The following is a 25,913-nucleotide window of genomic DNA, read 5'->3' on the forward strand; positions in this document are numbered from 1 at the left end:
GAGCGAGACAGGTGGCCACGAGGCATGGTGTTGCTGGTTTTTATGGGCTCGGTAGCTTCATATTCTATAGGCTCTCTTTCAATTGTTTGAAAGTTAAGAACTGGAAACCACTTGACTTAAAATGGATTTGTTTCCTAGTCATCAGAGTTATGCATTTTCTTGACACTAACACCAGTATGTCAAACTGTCCCTTTGATTGGCACCTCAAGTTACTTTTACACTTTGGGGAAAAAGGAAACACAGTGAGCAGTGAAAGTCTTTTCTTTTGCAAAGTAGGACGGTAGAGACACCTGGCTCAGGCAGGTCCCTTTTAGGAAAGAATCCACATGGAAGCTGAGATCTGGCAAATGATTTCCTTAAAACTATCTGCACTAAGTACCAGTTGGAAAACCTCTTGTACCCTGCAAGGGTATCTCAGTTGGAAGAAGGCAGCCGCAGTATATTTAGAAGTAAAAATCTGCAGAAGGAGAGCGGTGTGAATTTACACTTTAAAGGTGGTCTTGCTTTACCTGCGTTAGTCCTTTTGAAAGCAAGTTCTCCCCCAGTGGGTCCCAGTGACTTAGGAAATAACTGGTTATTCCATGTGTATGGGTTTCCACTCGCTACCAAGGATACGTTCTTGGGATTTATACCTTAGAAGGACAAAACAGTCATTCCAAAGGTTAGAGTGTGATCATAAACTTGAAGGGAAAATACACATTCAAACAAAGACTAGAAATAACTTGGGAGAGGACCATGGAAATAAATTTAGATTACAGTGTAGCAGATAACTTGCTTTTTGATGAACCCTAGCATGATCCTAAGTCCTGAGCACAATAACCTGGAATCCACACGGTTGTATTTTACAAATAGAAGATTATTTTCTGTAATACAAGTAATAGTAAACATTGGACACTTCTTGCTAAATGTCTTGTAAAAATTGAGGTGGCACAAAAATTTCCTTCAAAAAGATAATCACCCCATCAGTCACTTATTTTGAGTGTGTGCTCTGGGCCAGACCCTTGAACACTTAGTGTAGCTGGGAACAGACACATGACCAAGAACCCAGGGGAACTGGAGGAGTTTGGAAGTAGACGTGTAAAGACCCATCTATGAATCTTATTGCATATCAGAGATAGTAAAATCTAAACAGATCAATTATTTATGATTTTCTGAAGTCTGAGATGCAGAGTCAGTCTTGGACTTTGGTGCCAGTGGTCAAAGGGTGTTGTTTTAAACTTTTTTTTTAATGGAGATGCCGGGGATGGAACCCAGGACCTTGTGCATGCTAAGCATGTGCTCTACCATTGAGCTGTCCCTACCTTGCCACCTATTTTAAGAGATGTGAAACTTCCTTAACTTGCTTTCTTAGTTTTTCTTAAATTGAAGTATAGTCAGTTACACTGTGTCAGTTTCTGGCGTACAGCATACACCAGTCCCAGTCATGCATATATTAACTTGCTTTGTTGTCACTGATCATTAAATTGGATTCAGTTTAGGAAGTGCCAGGGTCATCACACCGTCTAAGCCTCTGGGTCACACGTGCAGGGTTCTCCTTAGTGTAGGACACATCCTCACTGAGGACTGTCATTCATGTCGAAAGCCAGCAACTGTTTCCAGGTGGTGTGCACTTTGGCTTTTGAGCTCCTTCACAAGATTTTACATTTATGAGATATATAATAATATCCCTGTTTTAAAGCCAGAAACAAGGCTGGTTGTTCTGAACCAAGCCTCAAGGTTACCTTTCGTAAGTTCTCTAACTTATGAAACACTCCATCAGGTAAATAATTTCCCTATATTATAGGATCTAGCTCCTTATGGACTTTGGTTTCTAATAAAACACTTACAAATAGAATTATTTTAGGCAATTACCTGACAACAAAGAAGATGCACTAGGTAGCAGTTACTCATGTTAAAAACACCTTCAAACAAAAAAAAAGATCTTTACTCAAAAAGAAGGTGCAGGGTAGGGGGAAAAACTACAAATCTTTTTAGGTGAACACTTTTTATAAATATACCTCAACAAAGAATGGGCCCTGAATACTTCAATTATTCTGTTAATACAGTTAGCCTTGTGATATCCCTATTTTTTTTAAAGTATATACATACTACAGTATTGAAGATAATTGCTTTAATTCCTTGTCTTTTTTAAGATTTCAGTTTTCTTGGAAATAGACAAGATCTAGAATTTTAAAACATGTACTGGTTTACAAGCTTTTATAGAGCACCTTCTATAACCAAATACTGTTAATTAAAGAGAAGCAGAAATTAATACACTATCATCCCTCCCCTCAGAAGATTGAAAAGTCAGTTAGCAAGTATTTACTGAGCACCTACCACGTGCCAGGCAGTGTGTGTGGCACCAGAGAAAAAGTGGTGAACCAAACAGACCAGTTTCTACCCTTGTGGCTCTTACAGAGACTACTCTAGTGAGAAGGGAGACATTAACAGTTATAGATAATTAGGTAAGTAATTAGCAGTGTGCAAATTATTTAGAAGAATCTGATGCTGAGGGGGGCAAAACCCAGAAGCAGCTAAGCCAGCCAGCCTTTTAAAAAGGTAATTTTAAACTAATATGTGAATCACAGTTAGGACCCGGTATAGGAGGTGGGGAGGTGGGTTCCTGGGAGAGGCGACCCAGGTAGGGTGGGCATGGGACCTGAGAAGGGAGGAGCTCAGAATGTTCATCAGGGATGAGCAAAAACTGAGCGTGGCTCAAAGTGAGGCAGGAGAGGCGCGTGGGTGTCAGATCACGGAGCATTCATGTCTTGCTAAGAAGTTTAAAATGCAGGTGGAGAGGCAAATACAGAAATGACATGGGTGTGGGATACACCAGGTGGGAGGAAGGTCACTAAGAAGGGGACTCAAGAAGGGTCCCCAAAGCGGGTTCCAAAAGTGCCGGGAGGGAGGGGGAGTGAGATCAGAGGGCACCCCTGAGATCGTTAGCACTTCCACTGTATACTCTATTTATAGCAACTACCTTGTGATAATTAAGTACCTAAGGCTTACAGGGTGAGCTGAGAGATGACCGTGGTCCCACTGTAAGTAACAGAAAACAATCTCAAAGTCGCGCTCCAGTACACAGCCGGTCAGTAGCAGGTCAGTAACTATGACTCTTGCGTCTCTCCCTGAAGGCCAGTGTCACAGATCTGCCAATCCTTGTAGTATAGTGTCATGCTGCCCTGAAATTATATGGCACATTTCTAGAGCTCCCATGATCCTAAAAGTTGATGTTTAATAAGACCTTAATACTTGGCTTTATGGTTAAAAAAAAAAAAAGGCCCCCAAAGAGAATATTCTTTTTTCGTTCCTGAAGATACTCAATTAATAACTATGGACTGTAAATAAATGTTAGTGATCACTTCTTGTTGGCGTTTCTGTCTTCTGCAGTTTCTGACTCGCGACAGGTGCTCGGTAAATGTTTGTCCAAGTGACTGAACTGAGCTCAGTTCTAGTTTCAAATCTCACCCAGCTCTAGAGGAGCCAACTCAGGGCAAAGCCTGCCCAAATAGGGCACAGGAAGGCTCGGGTTTAGATTCCAAGCATTTCTAATTTTGAGCTATTTCTTGGGTCTCCGTTGCAGCCATGATTCTTATCCAAAGTCACTAGCAGAATCTGTTAGATCTTTTCTGGTTAAAAAGGAAATGATCAGACAGGTCTCAGATACCCTGAAACATGTTCCTGAAAACTACATCAGGAAGCAGAGCTGTGAAAACAGGGTGCTTTGGATCCGTTTATCCTCCATCAGAAATGTACAGTAGCCTGTTCCACCACCAGAGGGCTCCCTTATGTAAGACAACGCTGATTTTATTTCAGTCAATGAGATGTCAATTTTTTTTTTTTAAACAAGAAGAGTCCCCCGTGAATCTTTGTTCTGGAAACTTTCTAATACCCCTGCTTTTGCAGTCAGATCAGCACTCCCTCATGGTTTCTGCACTAAAACTTACAAATCTACTGGTATCTCTCCTCTCCTTCCTGATCAGTTCCTGCCTCTTTCTGCCATCATTCCCACGCAGGACCTGAACACCTGCCCTGGAGGCTGCACTGCTGAAGCCCCCACCCCAGAACACCACTGCAGTACGGCCCCATTTCTCAGCTCCTTTTCCCTGCAAAACGCCTCCAGAGACTTGTCGCATTTTCAGTCGCTGCTTTCTCACCTCTCATCACTTTCCAAGCCACTCCAAGCTGTGTCTCCCTCACCCTTCCAGACTGGAACACTCATCCAGCCATCAGAGATGTCTCCATTGTCAGGTTTGATCAGACATTTCTATCCCTTCTTACCCAACTGCTCAGCAGCGAACAGCTTTTTTGGGTAAGACTCTCCCTTCTCGGCCTCCGGAAACTACCCCTCCTGGTTCCCCCGGGTCCCCAGCCTGTCGAGCTGCTTCCTTTCCCCTCCTGCTGCCACCGAGGGGAGTCACATTGTTCTCGCCCACAATCTCTCCAAAGGTGATCCTATTCAGTCCATGAATTTCAACACAGTGGGGCACTAGGGCCTCCCAGATCTGTTTCCTTGGGCCCAGGTCCATCCTCAGCATTCCTGGCTCTTCCCTTCAGTGGCCTGCTAGGCCTTTCCACACTGGAATGGAAATGGACCAGCCACCAAACAGGAATGACTGCATCTTCCCAACCCAGCCCAGGTCTTCCTGAGTCTTCCCCACCTCCTGACACAGTACTGCAAGCCAGACTCACCCGTTCCTTCTTTTCCACCAACAATCCATCAGCAGGTCCATTCCCAAAATGATATTAATCAAGGGCCCATCTCCCTCTAAATCAGTTTCTTTTCTCCTATCAGCCTCCTTTGTCCTAGTCTTGCCTTCATGGAATCCATTCTTTATTTACACAAAGAGATTTTTTTAACACATGAGTCATGTGTCACCTCAAGTTCTCCCCAAGGCTTCCACTGGACCCAGAATAAACCCAAGTTCCTTCCCCTGCCCCCAAAGTGCTGTATCATCTGAGTGCTGCCAGCTTTTCCCCACCTCACCCCGCTCTCCCCCAAACCCATTCAACTCCGAATGGGCAGCCTTCCGTTCTGTTTCTCAGTGAGCCAATGTCTTTCCCACCTCTTCCTGAAACACCTTTCCCCAGCTCTTCACATAACCGTCTCCTTCTCATCTTTCCCACGTTAGCTCCAATGTCAGGGGTTCCAATGTCAGGGGTTCCCGCCCCACCCCTACCCCCAACAGTCATACTCCAGTTCATGTCCCTGTTTTCACAGTAGCCTCTTGTTCTCTCTCCACTGGAACATGAGCTCCTGGAGGGCAGGGGCCTTGTCTGTCTTGTTCAATGCTGTATCTCCAATGCCTGGGACAGTAAGTACCTGGCACATACTAGGTACTTAATATATATTACTGAGTGGGTAGATGAAACGAATGAATGAATCAACAGAAGCAACAGATGAATGCTCATGCTACCCACGGGTCCTAGAATGCTTCCCCTTCTGCAGGGAGACCTGCTGCTCATTCCTTAAGGACCAGCTGACTCGCCTCCTCTATAAAGGGTTAAAACAAAACATTTAATCCACTTAGATCTCCAAATCCTCTGGGTTACTGTTCTAGCACTGCCAGTCTCCTCGGCTTCTCTTAGACACATCAGTACCTTCCTCCTCAAAATCAGCAGAGACGTGCAGTCCGAGAGCCTTGATTTCCCCATAAGTTTATTTCAACTTATTGAACACTTGTGGCTAAACCTCTCCATCCGCTTGGCCTTCTGTTTTCTATCCTGTCCATTTCTAAACCCTTTCCTCAATTTCCTTTTTTCCTCTCCTCAGTTACTGACTACAGGAGTGGATCACTGTTGGCTCCCTGGAGCTGAAATCTGCATGGCTGTCTAAAAGGTGTATAGAAAAGTACATTATGCATCAGTCTCTTTGCTGACAATCCAGTCCCAACCTTTTCTCTCTTCTTGCCCACGCCTCCTTCCCAAACACGCTTCTGGGAAATGAAGACTACGCTTCCTTCAGGAGACTTCCTCATCTTCCTCAGACGAGCCAAGTGGCCCGCTTACTCCATTCAGGGAGCTGTAGACAACCACCCCCACGGACAGGAGAAGGTCACCGCTTCCTCTTGTTGGACTAAAGCTGCATCTGGTTAGATACATGGTGGCTTAAAAATTGATCCCCCTTTAGATTAATTTGAACTAAAAAGTTTTCTTTTTAAAGTGGGTTTTGAGGAGAAAGGGCTGCTTGCAGGCACATCATATACCACCCCCCCATCTGTCTAGATCTTTCTCCTAAGCTCCAGAGTCAAATATCCAGTTGCCTACTAGATAAATCAGCTCAGATGTTCACCAGGAATCCCACCCTCAGCTCATGATTCTCTGCTTCCATGTCCTTGTCCTCTCCTAACCTCTTTCTCAGTTTAAGTCACCACCACCCACCCAGCTGTCAAGGCAAAAGGCCAGAAGCTGACACTAATTCCTTCTGTTTTTTATTGTCTCCTATGCTGATCTATTAGCGAGTCCTATCGGTTCCACCACCAACATACATCTAGATTTTGTCCACTTCTTTCTGCTTTTACCCCTCGGGAACAAGTCGTCACCCTCTCTATCCAGACATGGGCAGTGGCCTCGTGACCAGTCTCCTTGCCCCTTTTGAGCTCCTAGCCTGCTCTACCTAGCAGCCAGAATGATCTTTTCAAAACACAAATCAGATCATTTAGGAAACTATAAAATTCTACATCTTATAAAAACTTGTAAAATGGGGGTGCAGAATTGTTTTAATAAAATTTAGCATTTACTGAAGGTGTAGCTTTGGTGGGGGAGGGTGGTATTTTTGGAATCACACTCATCATCTTGATATGTGGCTGCCAGGCATTTATTGAGCAGACATGACAGAGGAGAGGGTCTAGAAAAGTCCCTGGTGACAGGCTAAGCCAGCAAAGAGCACTGTGATCATATTTCACTGATGCCCTTTATTCAGAGATTCAGACACTGAGCATGACCTGTTTATAGCCTAGTTCCCAGTAAACATTTCATTTTCTCTACTGACCTGGAAGGTATCTGGATTGTTTCAAATAGTACTGTTTAGCTGTCGAAGCAGTTGACAATTCAGAATCAGATTTTAGGGAAGTAACAGCAGGAAAGCTCTTGTTTTCCCCTGTTGAGTGGTTGGAGCCTACGGGTACTGACTCCGGAAGCCTTGAAAGTCAACAGAAAGTAGCATCACTGAGTGAAGAGCAAGAAGATGACGGCGACTCTGCGCCCAGCCGCCCAGCCACCCACCCCCTGCACAGCTTTCCAAACCAGCCAGTCGTCTTCATCAGAGTCCTTCTGATGACTTCTGCTCCACTAGACACTGGGCAGGGCGCAGAATCATTCCTAATCCTGGACGGTACGTGGCAGGAAGCTGTACACCTAAGCGGCAGATTGCCTGTGCATAGTATGTTTCCATCTTCCCTGCAACTGCTACCACTGTGGATTTACGGCGTGGGAAGATGGCTGGTTAAAAGGGGAGGGAATCACAGCTACCTCCACCTGTCTGCCACAGCAGTGTGTCACCAGGGAGGTTGTTGGGGACACAGTTTGGGCTGGGCTGAGAGAAAGGAAGTGAGGAAAGACATGCTAGGTAAGTTTCCAGACAAAATTTCCAATTCGCCTAATGTGACATACAAAGAAAAGACATGTGTTGTGATGTGCCTGTTCCCAGTATGCAGGGCCGACTTGGGCCTGGCTGGGCACCTACCTGGCTGGTGCCCAGCCAGGTGGCTGCCCCTCAGTGCCTGCCTCCCGCAGCCCTGTGTCTGTGTGGAAAAGAGGACTTCCAGTGTCCGGTTTGCTCTGTCTGCTTCCTGAGGCCATCTGACCGGGCAGCAGCCCTCGCTGCCTGGAGGACGGGGCTGTGATGGTTTTGCTGCCTGTGCTGTGCGCTGCCCTTCACTGCGACCTTCCCCTCCATGTCCAACTGGGTCTCTTCCTGGGCGGAAGCCTGGTGACACTGTTGGTCTTGCCACCTGTCTGACTCCATGCCTCCGTGGTTACCTCCGGGAAATCCCTACTGAGACAGCCGAGCCCCTGGGAGACGGACACTGATGTGGCTGGCCCTTCGAACCACTGGCCACCGCTTTCGGGTGGCTCTCAACACAGGAAGACCCATTCATTAGGAACAGCCCCCCCCCCTTCTGGCTTGTTTCCCTTTCCCTCGGGCTGTAGTTACACCTGCTTCCCAACACAGGCTAAAACACCTATTTCTAAATGTGAGGTTTTCCCCTGAAGAGAAATACATTTAGGACATGGAACCCCAGAAGGCCAGTGGAGTTGAGGTCCGGTCTTCTGATTGCTTGCTGGGTTAGCACCTCAACGGCTGTTACATCCTCAGGCCGTATAGGACTTAAAGTGGCTGAGAGGTGAGACTTCCCGGCGTAAAGTGTGAGGTGGGTTAAGCAGGTTTATTCTGTGTGTTCTTGGGCTTGTGTATTTTAGGGAAGAGTACCTGTGGAGCTTGAGGACCTGGAAGCTGACTAAGCATGAATCACCCCATAGAGTCTTCATGTTCCTTCAGAGGGATGCGTACTGAGAAGTGAGGACTTCTCACTGTGCAGTGCCAAGCAGCTATGAGATACCCTCCCCTGACTCCTGCCACATCTTTTCTCCCTATTCCTCTTTTATTCCAAAGAGGCAGGGTGGGGAGGAAGATATTTTTCCAAAATAGTCACCAGAATTGAACCCATCTTACCTCAAAGTTGAATAATTCACTCATGATAATTCAACTTAAAAGGGACTGCTAGAGAGACTAAGCTTCCAGGAAAAGTTCAGAAAATGGGCAAAAAAGTTGCAAACAGCAAGCAAATAAATAATGAAATCTGAACACCACCCCCAGAGGAAACCATTACCTTGGTAAACTGTGCTTCGCTTTTTGCAGAAAGGCATGTGGATTTCGAGTGGTTATAATGGTGATCATAATTCAACAGGACACACTGAAAATTTAACTAGGACCCCTCCCTCCACACACACTCAGCCACGGATACTGAGAATCATTACTGTGAGAAGTCAAGAGTCTTACTTTTTCAGAGGTAAGCACAGAAATTTGGGTTTTGTGGAAGAAAACAACATTAAAGCTACTTACTATCTTTTAAATTCTACATTCATTTATACTTAATGAGTAACATAAAGTTGATGCATGATAAAAATACATATTTTCCCAAGAAACATGAAATCTTACCGAAATGGAGAATTTTTCCTCTTTTCTTTGACAATACCCATGCTTGGCTTCTTAGAATGGGAGGCTCCGAAATCACAGTCCTCAAACTCTTCCCAGCTGTCTCCGGACTTGAACACAGTCTGACCCCAACGCCGCCTAGCACTTTTATGGGCCAGGCTGCCATTTGGCTTCTGTGTTGGGAAACCAGTCATCATCTTCAATCAGGTGCTGAATGCCTTTTGTGTGTAAGCTATTTATTATATTTGATACTAAGAGTCCCCATTCTCAAGGAGCTTTCTATAGAATCAAGGCAATGACATACATACTTATTTAAAAGTATGAATAAAAATAGGTAGCACATGCTAAAAATATGATAGGAATTTAGAGAGGAGAGAACTCGTGAACTTGGGGTGGGGAGACTTGAATACTTAGGCTCAGAATTGACTCTTCACTGATGTGTAATTTGGAAAACTGCCATGTGTGCTGTGTGTGTCTCTTTGGGCAAATGACTTGACTTTTCAAAGCCTTAGTTTCCTCCTCCTTAAATGGGGATGTACAGTATTTATCTTAGGGTTTTTTTTTTTCTTTGGATTTGATGGTAAAATACATCAAAAGTTTTTAGGATAGGTATAGCACAGGGGACTATATTCAGTTTCTTGCAATTGCATATAATGGAAAAGAATCTGAAAAGAAAATGTATCTGTATCTGTATAAAATATGTATCTGAATCACCTTGCTGTACACCTGAAACTAACACTGTCCATCAACTATACTTTAGTAAAAAAATAAAAAAGTACTCCTGAGCCATGCTCTAAGACAGTGGTCAGAAAAATTAAATAAACTCTTTTAAACTGGAAAAAAAAACTTCTAGGATAGGGCCCAGCACACAAGCGTTACTAAAGGTTAGGCATTATTATTATTGCTGCTGTTGTTATCACTATTACTCTAGAGTTTGGAAGAGGAAATGAAGTATGACTTTTTAATAGGAAGGTGCCGGAGTGTGCTCCAGGAAGAAGGGGGAGACTCGGTTTACTGAAGCAGATGCTCTGTGCTGGGTGGAGGACAGACTGTAAAGATGCGACGTGATGAAGGGCCTTCAGTGCCTGCCTAAGAAACTAGAGCCATCCTGGGGGCGGAAGCACACTGGGTGTTTTTGAGCTTAAAGAGTGATGTGATTAAGGTTGTATTCGAGGAAGGTCGGGCTCTTCAGATAGGAGGCCTTTGCAGTTACGGTGGCATGGAGTGAGAAGGGCGGCAGGTTCACAGTGGTTGGAATGCTCAGGAAAGAAGACGTCTGCTGTTACCAAGGAATAAAAGGTCTGGACTCTGTGTCTGTCTGAGCAGAGGTCAAAGGAGAGTGTGGCCGGCGCTGCTGGTTGCCCATCAGTGGTCCCACTCCCCTCCTCCTTGCTAAGATTCTGTTCAGCCGTGTGCCCAGCTTAAACACCTCAAACGCCAGCCTCCCCTGCAGCTCTGTGGAGCCACGGGACATGATCTAGCCAACATTCTCAGGGATGCCTAGAAACGAAATCCTAGCTGAGCCAACCATCACATTGAGAATGTCGTGATGGGCTACTTACGGTTGGCATGTTCTTGACGATACTTGGAAATAGTGTTTGTGGCTGTTTCTGTTGACTCTGCTGCTTCGGTGCTTGCTGGACACTTGTGTTCTGTGGCGGCTGGATGGCCTGCAGTGGCTGGTGGCTGTTTTTTGGTTGGGGCTGCCCGACAGTCTGATCATTTATGTCTGGCAGAGGCTTGGCTTCTAGGTCAGCTACAGATGGTTTTGATTCTAGTGGTTGCACATGCTTACTTAAAGACTGTTTCGATTCCAGATGATGGGAGGAAGGGCCTAATACTTGACCAACTTGAAAATATGGGTGTTTCAGTGCCTACAAAAAATGGAAATAACCAGTGGAAAACAGGTTCACCTAACTTTAATGCACATAAACTGCTGTCTGGCATTGGGCTAGACACATATTATTAGCCCAATAAGTCAAGATAAGCTTCAGAGATTTAGAAAGCACCCAGTTTTCCCCTTATGTGATGACTTTAAAAAGATAACCAGGAAAAAATGATTTGAGAAATAAATTTCATTTAAAAAATTAAAAAGTACATTAGTAGAAAGAATGTAAAACTCACTTGTAATTTTAACATCCAGTCAAAGCAACTCTTGATAAACCTCTGGTTAAGAATAGACTTATCTTTAAAGGAAAATATCTCTGATACTGTAAAATGTCAAATTAAGAAACAAACAGAAAAACCCAACCATCCCAGGAAGATTTGTCTTACCTGGCTTGCTGTTGGCCGTTTCTTTGGATCCCAACTCAACATTTCAGTCATAAGCTGAATAGCTTCATTACTGGCATTGGGAATAAGAGTTTTTAAGTTTATAGGAACACACTGGGGAAAGCGGAAATTCATAGAGGATGCAAGCTGGTACCCTTCTGGCCAGTCACTCTGTTTAAGGAATAGAAAAGTGGAGAAAGAGGGGGGAGAAAGCAATAAGAAAACTGTGTTTAGCAATGACTTTAAAACATAGTGTAATATAAAAACGACTTGTGCACAAAAATCTTAATGTTGGCTCATAAATAAATGTGAGTGTGAAATCCCAGATCACACACACAGTTCAGTGCTGCAAGCAGCATGGAAAGAACAGTGAGCTAAGAATCAGGGGGAAAATGGAGAAAACACTTTTACAAATTGCAGAATATTAAACTCTTTTCTGTTTTTTGGATCTTGATGATTATCATGCTACCCAGGTGACTGAACAAATAAGGACAAACGATTTACAAAGAGACTGATTATTACCAAGAGCCTCATTGTATGTTATACATTGCGTCTCATGTTAAAAACTGCACATAGCTGGGAAATGACAGTCATGTTACAAGTTTTAATAGGTATGTTTACTTGTCTAATGTTATCTACAAGGCACATACTAGTTTAATTAAGGTGTAATTATATATGCTTAAACTTAGTAAATCAGTACATCTCAGAAAGTAAAGTCTAGCTGAGTGCAATAGTTAATTGAAAAGTACTCAGTTCAAGAAATTAGAGTTTGTGATATGCAGATAGTAACTACTATATATAAAATAGATGAGCAAGTTTATACTGTATAGCACATGGAACTGCTTTCAATATCTTATAGTAATCTATAATGAAAAAGAATATGAAAAGGAATGTATGTATGTATACGTATGACTGAAACATTATGCTGTGCACCAGAAATTGACACAACATTGTAAACTGACTATACTTCAATTTAAAGAAGAGAAAAATACATATATTGAAAAAATTAAATATCTGCAGCAGAGGTATATCTAAAAGGAAACAAGAAATGGTTAAGAGAAAATAAAGTCCAGGACACCTGGCATTAATGAGCTGATCCCAGTGGATATTGACAGAGCAAGTAGGAAAGAGTCTGAGAGAGGATGTCTCTGTAGTCATCAGCCCAAAGTTAAATATACAGAATTCTAAATATAGGGAATTTTCACTTCAGTTCCTAAAGAAGGGCAAGCACCTTTTTTCCTACAGTCTGGTGGAATTCTAGCTTCTTGCAGTCCTATCCCACCTCAGTTAAAAAAAATACAGGCTATAAGAAAATTAACTATTAATGCATAAGCCTTTTTGAAAATAAAAATACCAGCCAGCTGGCTGGCCAAAAGTTATAAATAATCAAAAGTTATAACAACTTAAGGACCAGAGTACTTACTTTTTTGGGAGTCCCTAAAACTTGGCAGATCTTAAAGATTTCATCAACCTCACTTGTCCCTGGGAAAAGTGGTCTTAACGTATATAGTTCAGCCATTATACTCCCAACAGCCCACACGTCAATTGGAGAGCTATAAACGGAAGATCTTAGTAAAACTTCAGGAGCGCGATACCTATGAAAATAGAACACAAAACAAAACAGACTATTTTGATTGTAGTTTCAGAGATGGAGTGGCAGTGGGATCTTACTCTGTTTGATCATGCATTTCAGTCAAGGACCAGGTACGAAGTGCTTTCTGTGTATCAGGCTTCTGCACAATGTGTTGGGTTGATGTTGGATACAGCACATTTTTTTCTAATCACAGTTAGCAGAGCTCGAGACAAATAAAAATAAAATGTCCAGGTGGCCTCAGACAGGAACTTAAATATAACGGTCTATAGCATATTAAGAAAAAGGGAGCAAGCAAGCTCTGAATGGAAGCAGATACATTCCGAATGGGAATAGCTGTGTAATTTTACAGAGCATTACATCCTGATATATTCATATGAAGGACAGAACACAAAAGATTAACAAAGATGACTCCTGAGTACTGGGCTTTTTTCCTAATTTTTGCTTATCAGTTTGAAAGTGCTGATTCCTCAACTGACTCAGTTCCCTTAATTGACAATATTTTTAATTGAGAAAAATACTCTGTAAGGCAAAGGTAGCTGGTGGAGGATGTTCTCAGTTACTCTTTTTCATGTTGAAATCTGAAATGTTTTTCAGTATTGTCCTCTGGCTTCCATTCAGAGTGTCTTTCTTTGACAGCTTAGAGGTAGGGTTCACATGATACACATCACATCCATTTAAGAGCATACAATTCAGTGGTGTTAAGTGTATTCACAGAGGTGTGCACCCATCATCACGGTCAACTTTACAATGTTTTCATTACCCCCCAAAGAAACCCCACACCTCTCTGCTCTCCCTGTGCCTCCAGCACGTCTAATCTACTCTCTGTACATTTGCCTGTTCTGTCACTTCGTATCATTGGAACCATATGCTGTCTGGTCCTTTGCGACAAGCTTCTTTCACTTAGCATGTTTTCAAGGTTCATCCATGTTGTAGCAGGTATCAGTACTTCATTCTTTTTATTACCATTGCATGGCTATACCACATTTTGCTTATCCATTCATCAGCTGCTGGACACTTGGGTTGTTTCCACATTTCGGCTATTGTAGATAGGTTGTTATGAATGTTCACGTAAAAGTTTCTGTGCAGACGTATGTTTTCATTTCTCTTGGGTATATACCTCGGTGTGCAGTTTGCTGGATCACACAGTAACTATATGTTTAACCACTGAGGAACTGCCAGTCAGTCTGTTTTGTGCCATTTCACACTGCCACCAACAGTGTGTGAGGGCTCCCATTCCTCTACGTCCTGGCCAACACTTGTTACTATGTTTTGACAAATATTTTTATGAGACAAAACTGTTTTTACTGTTTTGCCAAATTTAGATGCTGAAGGCAAGTGTTCTCAATTTCATTCCACTGCAGCATAGACTTAAACTTACCCAGTTGAAAATAGAAGCTCCTTCAAAAGATTCTTCCCTGCTAGAGATTTTCCAATTCTAATTATACATTTAAAAAAAAAATAGTAGTACACTTTGAGTTTTTATCATTTAATGTGTTCACTTCCTCCTTTGCTCTTGCCAGCATAAATATCATTATCTTCCTATTTGCAGACTTCTTGCAGTTTGCTATAGACTTCAAAAGCTTGGGGGTTTTGGTATGCTATTTATCAGAAATTCTGATTGAAGATTTCCAAGTGATTTGAAACAAAATGCAACCAAAATATTAAGGGATTGTTTACAAAAAGAGCAAGATACCACTGTAAATCATTTAAGTCAATTTACAAAGTAATTTTTCAAAGGCTCAAGCAATTCTAAACTTCAAAGGACAGCACAGCACATACAGCCACACTGAAGTGTTTTTTGTAGTCAACATCAATGTCATCATAAAAACTTTGTAGTTCAGTTACCCGCTGTGTGCGTGTACGTGTAATCTGTAAATTGACAACTACAACTTGTTATTTTGATTGGTAGAATACAAATTCAGCTGCATATTTGGATGCAGTTACAAAACAGATACACATCTTAACCAATCCAAATACCTTTCTGCTTTCTAGCTTTCTTAATTTAGTTAGAATACTGTTTTTATGATGCCAGGCTTCACTAAAATTGGTATTTGTATTATCACTGCAAAAAGAATTTTATTTTCAATGCTGAAATTTTTACCTGAAATTAACTAGCATTCACAGTACTGTCAGACTTTTCACTTTTCAAAGAGCGAACTCCCGAAAGCTTCACTTTGATTCTATTAAGTGTGATGCAAAAAATCAAACTATTATTTGAAATAAGGTAACTGATTTTTCTCTTTGAAGCCAACTTAAAGACACTCATTTAAAACTATCATTGTTAAATTGTGAATTCTTCCTCCACGAAAGAAGCCTGTACAATACCTGAAACTAGCATAATATTAAACTAATGTCAGTTGTATCTCAACTAAAAAAAGGAAGCCTATCCATATACATTTGCAGGCAGTCACTTTACTTTTCATATCTGCATAAGAGAATTTGGTATAAAAAAAAGTGAAACAGAATGAATTAGAATATTCATTTCATCTAAGTGACCAGTGATAATGAATACCTCATAGAGTAATGTGAAAACTCATCTCTGTCGCTGCCTTTCCTCGTGGCCGTCTCTGGCACAGTCTTCTTGGAATAGCTGCTGACTTTTGAAATGGATGCTGGTGCTGCTTCAGCAGCTTTGTGTGTTCTGGTTTTCACCAGGTCAGTGACTTCCAGCCCCAGGGGCGATGGCAAATGCCAGTGAACATTTTATGTTAGCTCTTCAGCACCTTCTCTTGAGAAACAGATACTTAATTTTCCACTAAGCATGCACTTCTGTTTTTTGGAGGTCATTGTTGTTAAAAAAAAAGAGTTCATTGCAAGCCCCCCCTTTTTTTTTAATGCATTATCAAACGTATTGGTTTCCTTGGGCTGCTGTCACATAGTGCCACAAACTGTATGTTTAAGTCAGAAGCTTACTGTCTCACAGTACTGGAGGCTGGACATCTGAAAGCAGGGTGAAGGTAGGGCCAGCTCTCTCCGAAGGCTCTCCGGGAGGATCTGTTCCCTGACTTCTCTTAGCTTCTGGCGTTGTGGGCGATCCTTGGCTTGCAGGTAGGTGCACCACTGCAGCCTCTGTCCCCGTCATAACACAACATTCTCCCCAAGTGTCTTCTCATGTCTTCCCCCTGTGTATCCGCCTCTGAGTTTCTTCTCTTATAAGGACACTAGTCATCTGGGAGTGTGGCCCACCCTAGTGACCTCATCTTTACTTTTCTCCATAGTAATGTACCACCATATGATATTCAAATATTCTTGTTTTTATTGGAGTATAATATACACACAGAAAAATGCATAAGACCGAGGAGCACAGCTTGCTGAATTTTCACAAATAGAAGGTACCCATGGACCCAGCACCCAGGTCAAGAAACCGCATGTTACCAGCATCCCAGATGGCCCTCTCCTGCACCCTTCCAGCCACTGCTGCCCCCACCCCCACCACATAACTGCTGTCCTGACTTTCAACAGCACAGATCAGCTCTATTTTTGCACTTTATGTAATGGAATCACATAATATGTGTTCTTTTTCTGTTTAGCCCCTTGTTCTTTTTTTTTTCAGTTTTATTAGGTAAAATTGTTAGTTTGACTACACATATACAATAGATTGCATGTAAATACATATATACAATATGCTGCACATATTTTTTAAATTTACATATATATACTGTTCATTGTTTCTAGAATAGTTTAGAGCTTTAGCTTTTCAAACTTACATAGTTATCAAAGGATAGCCTCTTGTTCTTGACATTGTATCTGTGAGATTCATTCATACTGTTTACGCAGTTGTAGGTCTTTCATTCTCATTGCTGTAAAGCAGTCCACTGGGTGAATATATTGTGCCCTGGGTGATGGATATCTGGGTAGTTTGCAATCTGGGACTATTACATGTGTCTTTTTGTTGATAACTCACGATATTTTTAATTTATGTATTGGCTGTCATGGAAGCAGCACGAGGCAGAGATTTTTTCTGTTTCCTTCACTTCTTTGTTCCTAGTGCCAAAAATAGTATCCAGCAGATAATAGGTGTTCAGTAAATATTTGTTAAATGGATGGATGGATGAATGACATCTTTTTCCCTTCTTTTATTTCCTTTATCAGAATAGTCATGACCCAGTCTTTCTCTTTCCAAAGAATGCAAAATTCAGTTCTAAATTTTGTTTTAAATACTCAGTGTGGAACCTCCAGAAAGATATGTAACAACCCACTGTAGGAAAACTTCAGTCTGCCTCTGGACAACTGCATAAAGCTACTTACCATCTGGTAGATACATAGTCAGTATACGGTGGCTGTGACCTTAATTCTCTTGCAAGTCCAAAATCTGCAATTTTCACGAGTTCTGGGCCCATACAAAGCAAGTTTTCTGGTTTCATATCCCTATGAAAAAAACCTTGGTAATATAGAGAGGAAAAACAATAAATCATCATGTTTAGACATATTTGATTAATTAACAAAATACGACCGAGCCTTTCTGTTCTAACTAGGAATGTGAACTTAAAGAAAAAAATAAACCATATTCATTGTCTACAAAGTGATGGGAGGCAGGGCTTTCAAAATAATTTGTCAAGGAAATTCATACAGTATATATGGTCATTAAAAAAACTATCTACATGTGTATTTCTTTCTCTCTCTCTTTTTTTTTTTGATAATCATTTTGTTTTTATTTTGCCGGAATTACCAGCACAAACTTTTTTCTTCTTTTTTTGCTGGGGTTGGGGGGTACTCATTTGCAATTACAGCTGTGTATCCACATGTATTTCTATTTGTGGATCCAGTAAGCTCAGGCACTGAGTTAGACACTGCCACGTTATTATCCCCATTAATTTGAGCAACAGCCTTTAGGAGGTATTATGATCACGAGTGTCTGAGGCCTGTAGAGACACAGTTGAATGAAAGCCCGAGGAAGGCTGCGTACAGGCGGAGGTCAGAGCAGCCAGTCCTACCACTGCTCTGTCAACGCTGCAGTTTAACACGCGACTCCCTGAGAGTAATCACTTATTTTAGAAGTCCATTAAACCCAAGTGGAACGCCACACATTTGAATCAATTCCTTCATTTAAAATTGTTTTATTTAACAGCTCATTTCTCCCCTGGTAGCCACTTTATAGAAAAACCCAATAATGACAATGCTTGTTTACCAAGTAAACGTATAAAATAAATGGCTAGTTATGGAAGCTACAAGGCAGCCTGCTGAAAAGAAGGCAGAAAGCCCTCCTTGCAGACGTGAGGGGGTTGTCAAGCGCACGAGTTGTACACAGACAGCTTGTGTCCTAGTGACCTTGCTGGGCGGAGCATTGAGAGCGGGCCTGGTCATCAGCTGTAAGAGGTCATCGCGAGAGGGTTTTTCATGTCGCTCTGGGCCAGGAGGACTTCCTAAGCCTACACTTTTTTAATCCCTTCAAAGCCAGTGTGGGCTCTCTGTGGCATCTACAGCAGTTCTGGACTCCCTTTATCTTGTATTCCTTACTCCAAATAGCTCCTGTGATCCATTTCACTTACTTCCAAGAGATACACACTGCACTTTCATAATATGAAGACAGGAATGGAGAGCACATGTGATGGTAAAGTGACATTAATCCATGAAACCTTAGAGAATGAAACCACAGTTGAGGTTTTCCCTATCTTCACTAATATAAATATATTTTTAACTTGATCCTATTTTAACTAAAATATTAGTCCAATATTTTGACAGTTACTATTTTTAAAATACCTATTTTCTCACAGGATTACATCTGAGATGTTTATTAACTATGGCAAAAATAATTTAGCTTTTTTAAAAGTGTCTGTTGTTCTTGGAGTCTGGTTTCTAAATCACTATGTAGACAATTTTACAGCCGAGTCTAGATTACTCATACGTTATTTACTTTCAGCAACAATTTTTAAATCCCAAGCTAATTTCTTTCTTCAGTCCTAATGCTCTGAAGTTCCTGAAGTTATATCTGAGGAATCTAAACCACTTTTATTCCTAGCCTAAAAAATACCAATGAAACACAAAGGTCTTTCCAAAAATCAAAGAATTCACGAGGCTTTTGATTTTCCACATCACACTTGCTTCCATTAGCATAAATTAATGCAGGCAAATATCAAGTTACCATGCTGACCGGAGTTTAAAAATGGGTTGAGGGTCAGGAACCCATTTGGAACAATTAAAGTAGCATATATCCTTTATTTTCTGTGTAATTAATAAATGACTGACTTTTGCGAATGGACTGTAGTATATTATCATGGGTTTTAGCTTTTAAAGACCTTAATAGTTTATATAAGACAAAAAAAGCTGAGGATTCAGGAATGCTCTTACAATGGTCATATGGAATTCTACATAACATTTTTAGAAAGTAAATTATTTCCTGTAGCAGTTAAGAGAGAAGGGAGAAAAGAAAATATAAAACAGAGGAGGAAACATGAAAGGAGACTGATGATGGTGATTTTTGAATGCCTGTGCTCAGAATGCAGCAACAGAACGGCATAAACTTCTCTGATTTAATATCTAAACATCTAGTGATTCTAAACAGTCTTTAAAATTTTTCATAATAATCATACTAACTTTTCAGACAAGTTATTTTGGTTTGATGTGCAAAAAATTATAAATTAAGATTATATAAATAAGAAATTCATAAAAATAAGCACTTGATTTAATTTTCAAAGTACAGAAACGACTAAATGTAAATACTAAGGAAAACTAGGAAATACCACAGCATGTGTGCTTTCAACGATTTAGATGTTAGTAACTGGTAGATCCAAGCACGACAGACTGGAGCATTTCAGTCTTTTCCAAATGAGGGGTCTTATTTATTTATTTTTCATTTCCGTGTAAAATTAGGGGGAATGAGATTGCAGGGTGGGTTTATGATGACTGAGACTCAAGGCTGATGATCAGTCTTAAAAAAAATTCTGCTACAGAGGAATATAGTTATAGATTATTGAAATTCTATTTTATATAGAATTGTAGAAATTGTAAATTTTTAAAATAAAAATGTCAGTGAGTAGGCACATACTCCAAACTTGTAGTTATCCACTGTAATATTATTTAACAGTTTATATACAATCCCTATGCATGACCTTGACAATAAAGAGGCAGGGAACGGACACCTACCATGTTTATGGATAAATGCCAGCCCTTGCAATATTTGGTACATAATATTTCTGATGACTGACTCAGGGAACAACTTGTTTCTGTTAAGAAATGAACAAATAAATAGTCACATCACTCTGTTAACCAACTGACTAACCAACCAACACAAACAAGAAGGCAGGTGTTCCTCCTTCCTTGGAGCCCCATTGGCCTCATAATACTTGCTAAAGGCATGATTTATAGTTTATAAAAATATTAAAGGTTATAAATTTAAAATGTGAAAATTAGAATATTTTTAATACTTGGTAAAAACTCAAATCCAATACTAAATGTCCTGCACAAATATTCAGTAGCTAAATTCTAAAGTGTCCCAAAAGGAGCAAAGTAAATTGGAAAACTGATAGCCATCACATAAGCCAAGTGTATTTAAATCTGTATTCTGTAGGCTTTAAGAGTTTTAGAGGCATAACTGCTTTAGTTCTAGACTGCATATTGGTACTGTCCAATAGAAACTTAAGAGCCACAAATGAGAGCCACTTATGTATTTAAATTTTTTCCAGTAGCTGCATTAAGAAAAGCAAATAAAACAGGTGAAATTAATTTTCTTTAACATAATATATACCAAATACTGTTTCAACATGTAATTAATATAAAAAATTATTAATGAATTCACATTCCTTTTTTGTATCAAGTTTTCAAAATCTGGTATACAATTTATTTTACATTTACAGCACAGCTCAACCCAGACTAGCCACATTTTAAGAGCTCAATAGCCACATGTGACCAGTAGCTACTGTACTGGACAGTGCAGTTTTATATGGCAATTATAAAAAGCCTAAAGTAAGATCTTAATTACTGCCAAATAAAGGCTGAAAAATGTTAATCACTAGCATACCACAAATTAATGTGATCAACACCTTAATTCTTTGACCCTGAAATCATGCTGTGTTTTGAAAGTAATTGTTTCAAGCATTTAAACTTTATCATAATTTCAACATTTTCTAACGTCTTTATTTCAGCATGATTGACTGGATTACCTTACAGTGTTCTCAACATATGGAAAATGGCCTGTTTTTCAACATTATACTGTTAACTGTATTAGATACTTATATAATGTTCTAAAATGTCCCACCAAATAGGCTAGAAACAAACAATAGAGAAAGATAAACACTGATCTTTAAACAAATTTGAAAATAGTATTGATCATGATCAAAACATTTTAAAAACTCACTTTCATAAACTATAAAATAAATTTTAAAAGAGAAAAATATTTTTATCCTTGCCAACAATTTAAATTTGTAAAAAGAATGCTATATACTGAAGGTACAGTTACAGTATCAGTGAAGGTTTTGTATATTGGTCTTCAGTTGAAATGGAAAAGAAGTTTACTTGAATAAAAAATATTTGTAAATTAATCTTGATCCTTAAAAACTCGAAATACTGAAAAAGTATTTCAGTAAGTTAAGCTGCCAAAAACAAAGTGTAAAAACACCACTTAACCTCAGAATGCCCTTTATCACGTACAGTTGTTAATGGTTTAATTTATACTTTTGACATTGAATAATATTCTAAACAATGTCACTTTTATTTCCATTTAATTTAGATATCCAGAATTGAATCATGAAATTCCAAAGTTGATTCTTTTTAGTGTTCATTTGCAATTGCATTAAGTGCGACTGCACTTCCACCAACAGGTTTATGTATATTTTTAAAATCAGATGAATTTCTTTTTCTTCGACAACTATATTTCAACATTATCATGCCTATTTTTATCATTTTGTATATTTTACAGAGCCATAAGTTATCAGAAGCCAAAAAGATTACCCATAATCACACCACCTGGTAAAGGTTTTGATTTTTCAGTATTCTAATCCAGTCCTAATCCATTTGTGTGTATAACTTTTATAGTAGGTATCAATGTTACATAAATATAATTTTGGTTTCTGTTTTTTGTCCACTTGTAAGGATTTTCATAATCTTCATAATGAGCACTTTTAATGGCTACAAAATAATTACATCAGCATTATACACTATGATTCCCAACCTACTTTTTTTTTTTAATTGAAGTATAGTCAGTTTACAATGTTGTGTCAGTTTCTGGTGTACAGCATAATAGTTCAGTCATGCGTATACATAACATACATTCATTTTCATATTCTGATAGTTATTTCTTTTAAATAGTTCAAAGAGATAAGTGAAGCTTGGTACAGTCATTTAATAGAACATGCTAGCTCTGGTAACTATGAAGATTATGTACCAGCATTTAAAAAAAGCCTGTAATGAACAAATTAAATTAAAAAATATATCACCACTAAAATTACAATGACATAAAAAGCATGCATGCCGTTATACACAGGAGCTAGAAGGAACTTTGGAAAAATAAACAGTGATTTGAGAGGTAGAAATTTTCTTCACTTTTAGTTTAACTGCTATTATTGTCTTAATGATAACAGCCTCCTGGAACATAACAGGCATTCAATAAGTATTTTTTGAAAGAAGGAAAAATATGATTAAAATTTACTCACCATCCTTAGAAACTGAGTGAGTGTGTGTGTGTGTGTGTGTGTGTGTGTGTGTGTGTTGTGTGTATGAAAGAAATACAGAGAGAAATCAACATCATTCTATTGGGATATTCATTTCTAAAGTATTCTGGATCTTTTGCTGAACAACTCTGGCTTTAAAAGCAGGTAAAATGGACACTAATTCCCCAGATGTGACCAGCAGCTACCACCAAAATATTATCCTCTCCAAGCTCATGGCAGATGACTGAAGCTCTCCTTCGTTAGAGATTCTGTTCACATGTTTAAAAATTAAAATGAGAATTTCCCTGGGATTGGCTAACACATTTTTATCATTCACTTAAGCATTCTAATGAACGAGTTTATTAGGTCCTTTCTTGGAAACTCCTTCTCTTGCCCCCATTCTCTTTAACTTTTCACAAGATGCTTGGGAGAGCAAGGAAGAGAATTTCCTCAATTTTGCCCAGGGTCAGCTTTATTACTGAGTATTAAACTGCAGATAGACTTTCGTTTCAAAAAGTATAGATAGTGTGTTTATATGAAATATTTATCTTGACTTTTAAGAGATTACAACAGAAAAATGATGGTTCTTCAATGTTAGATATTATCCTTTGATAAAGATAATTTAAAGCTACCTCTTGGAGTGATAAATCTGTATAATGTAAAGTGTGACATATAGACAGGACCAAGGGATTTATGGAGGAGATAATAAGGAAAAAATCAGTTTTCATAAAATAAAGACATACCTGTCTTTCATTAATTGATAGAGGTTTTCTTTCATATATTCAAATATAAAATAAAGGTGGTCGTTTTCTCTGATAACTTCTTTCAGTTTAATCACATTGGCATGATTAAGCTTCTTCAGAGACTGCAGTGGGCCAAATAAGCAGTAAAATTCTTAAAAGTTACAGAAGTTGGCAAAAGCTCATGAATGCTAGGTGTGACAAATACCTTAAGTAATTTTCCATTTCCTCTAAATGTATTAATGAATTGTTTTAATACCTCTAATATCTTACATGTCTAAAAACATCTTAGACCATCTATTTAAAGCATGCAGTAATTGTTTTAAGTAATGAATGTAAGTGCAAAATTAAACTGGGTCAGCAGTAGCTACCAAACATTCAATCTGTCACTTTTTTTTTTCTTGGTCATTAAATAGGTTTAACTTTTTTCTGACTTAACCATGTGAAATTCCGTGCAAAGTCACCAAAAATGTACCCAAGTTATACAGCATAAAATATAATGAAGTTGTACACAGTAATTATTTCCTTTGATAGTATAAATTTAAATGCTTTTTTAAAAGTGAGAGTATATTTTCAAATATGAGGATATAGTTATTTTCTGTTCTCCACTGACATGAGAAATGAGAAGTTACTTTAGGAAGATAGAGGGGAAAAAAAAGAAATATAATTATCTTTGGACTGCTTCCCACAGAGAACAGAACAGTCTCCTTGGCCACGGTCCTCAGAGACGAGAGGTGTGAGGTGGACCTAAAGCCCTCTCAGGTTCTCATCTCTAGGGTTTTACCTTAACTTCTCTCAAGTTCATGCACTCATCCCAAGAATAGAACTTTCTCTTCATTCTGAAATTTAAAACAAGAAAAGTTTAGTGTCTTGAGGACTAAGGATTTGAAGACACACATTACACCACTGGGCTTTCTTACTCTGTTGTTCGTTCACCTTGGGCCAGCGATCCCTCCCTTCCTGCCTCCTGAAAAGGAGGTCACCTCGCTTCTGCACATTTCACGGCCGTTGGTGCAGGTTCATGGCTGTCACACCTTGGACAAATTACCTAACGGCCCCTCTGTGCCGCACATTCCTAAGCTATAGAGTAGCTACTATTTACTGCACCAGGAAAGTTTAATGTCAACTGCTCAGTTCAGCAGTCTGATACATACTTCATGTTCTTATTTTCATCTGTGTCTGCGGTCGGCTGCAGTAAGATGTAAGGGGCATCACTGCAGTTACTTCTAAAACACCCTTCGTGAATCAGAATTTCACTTATCCTCACTCAGTGCTGGAAATTTATGAAGGAGCCTGAAGAAATTGAGGGCCTACTGACTTATCAAAAGATACTTTTCAGTACTATAGATTTATAAATGTTTTGCTAAAATGATAAAGGTAAATCTAGCACAGCGGTCAATTTTTAAATGAACGTTCAATAAAATAGAAGTCAAATACAATGTAAAAGTATTTTAATAAACATCCAGAACTGTGCACCTAATCTCTGTGATTCTTAGTAACTATAGAATTTTTAATCTAATTTTTTAGAGGCTAGATAATCAAGTTCTTTTCCAAAATTTTAGTACAAATGGAAACTTTTATTCTTCTTGAAAATCTCTACTAGCTGCATCCACATAGACTAATATGCTGCTTTCTTTTCACAACCGCTACTACTCACCAATACTACCCTAAGGTGATGCGCGTATCTACAGGCAACAAATACAGACATTTCCTTACAAAACATGATCCCAGTGTCTTAGACCAATTTAAAGAAATTAATTTAATTGGAAGAAATTAAACCAGTTTGTTAAAATTCTTTGGAGATTCCCTGCCACCTTCTCTTTCATTTATTCATTCATCCAGCGCCTACTCTGTGCCAGGGCAATGAAATCAGAGACGGTGACCATGGCACTTCCCATCTGACAGGAAACAGACCTTAGAAGGTTAACACAAAACAGTACAAGTTAACTATAAGGACCAGGAGATAAGGGCGTCTTTTAAACCACTGAATGGCCAGGCCTCAGGCCTTTGTGATGAGGCAGTATTTCTGCAATTGAGAATGGAGAATAAGGGGTCTAACATCTGTGATTTTCAGGTAAAGTTTATTCCTTTGCATCAGGCTTGAGAGAAATAGCCTTCTGCGTGATTCTCGTAGGCGACATGAGGTCAAAAATTATCCTAAGATTCTGTCTTGTCTAGAACCTTAAGGAGTAATGGCCGTAGTGACCATTCATATTGATAATCTTGTTGGTAGCTTGGCTTCACAGTTCCTTAACTCCAAAAAGGTGTTGCCCTCTATCCTACTGTAGTCCCCCATAATTACCATGATACTTGGGGAATGGTTCTACTCTCTAAGACTTTAGACTCTCACCACATTCTCCTTTCCTTCCACCATCGTTACTACTGCATTTGCTGTTTACATACACTTGTTCAGCTCTTGGCTTCGCCTCCTCATCCAAGAGCCTCATGTCCCTTCTCTGCCCCGTTAATAATCAACACTCTAGCCATCTCCTCTTCTTCGAGCTCCTCAGCCCCAGTCCAGCCTTCACATGCTCTCTCCTGCCTCCAGGCCTTCATACATATTTAACCTACAGCCTGGAACATTCTTC

The 25,913-nt window shown here is 39.7% G+C and overlaps 1 protein-coding gene across 4 annotated transcripts in view; it reads right to left on the reverse strand.

Annotated features, from left to right (window-relative positions):
* The window catches only part of MAK (male germ cell associated kinase), a 42,678-nt gene that overhangs the window by 8,000 nt on the left and 8,765 nt on the right, over window positions 1–25,913 (reverse strand). For all 4 annotated transcript variants that reach the window (XM_045509604.2, XM_010945725.3, XM_010945726.3 and 1 more), the window contains exons 3-12: window positions 24,110–24,164; window positions 23,329–23,450; window positions 20,085–20,164; window positions 17,250–17,382; window positions 12,831–13,002; window positions 11,411–11,578; window positions 10,699–11,010; window positions 9,140–9,309; window positions 6,971–7,119; window positions 510–632 (exon numbers count right to left, since the gene is read on the reverse strand). In XM_045509604.2, coding sequence (XP_045365560.1) covers window positions 510–632; window positions 6,971–7,119; window positions 9,140–9,309; window positions 10,699–11,010; window positions 11,411–11,578; window positions 12,831–13,002; window positions 17,250–17,382; window positions 20,085–20,164; window positions 23,329–23,450; window positions 24,110–24,164 — 1,484 coding nt within the window. The remainder of the gene's footprint in view (window positions 1–509; window positions 633–6,970; window positions 7,120–9,139; window positions 9,310–10,698; window positions 11,011–11,410; window positions 11,579–12,830; window positions 13,003–17,249; window positions 17,383–20,084; window positions 20,165–23,328; window positions 23,451–24,109; window positions 24,165–25,913) is intronic.

Source organism: Camelus bactrianus, chromosome 20 (assembly GCF_048773025.1).
Source record: "Camelus bactrianus isolate YW-2024 breed Bactrian camel chromosome 20, ASM4877302v1, whole genome shotgun sequence".
In the NCBI taxonomy this organism is placed as follows: domain Eukaryota; kingdom Metazoa; phylum Chordata; class Mammalia; order Artiodactyla; family Camelidae; genus Camelus; species Camelus bactrianus.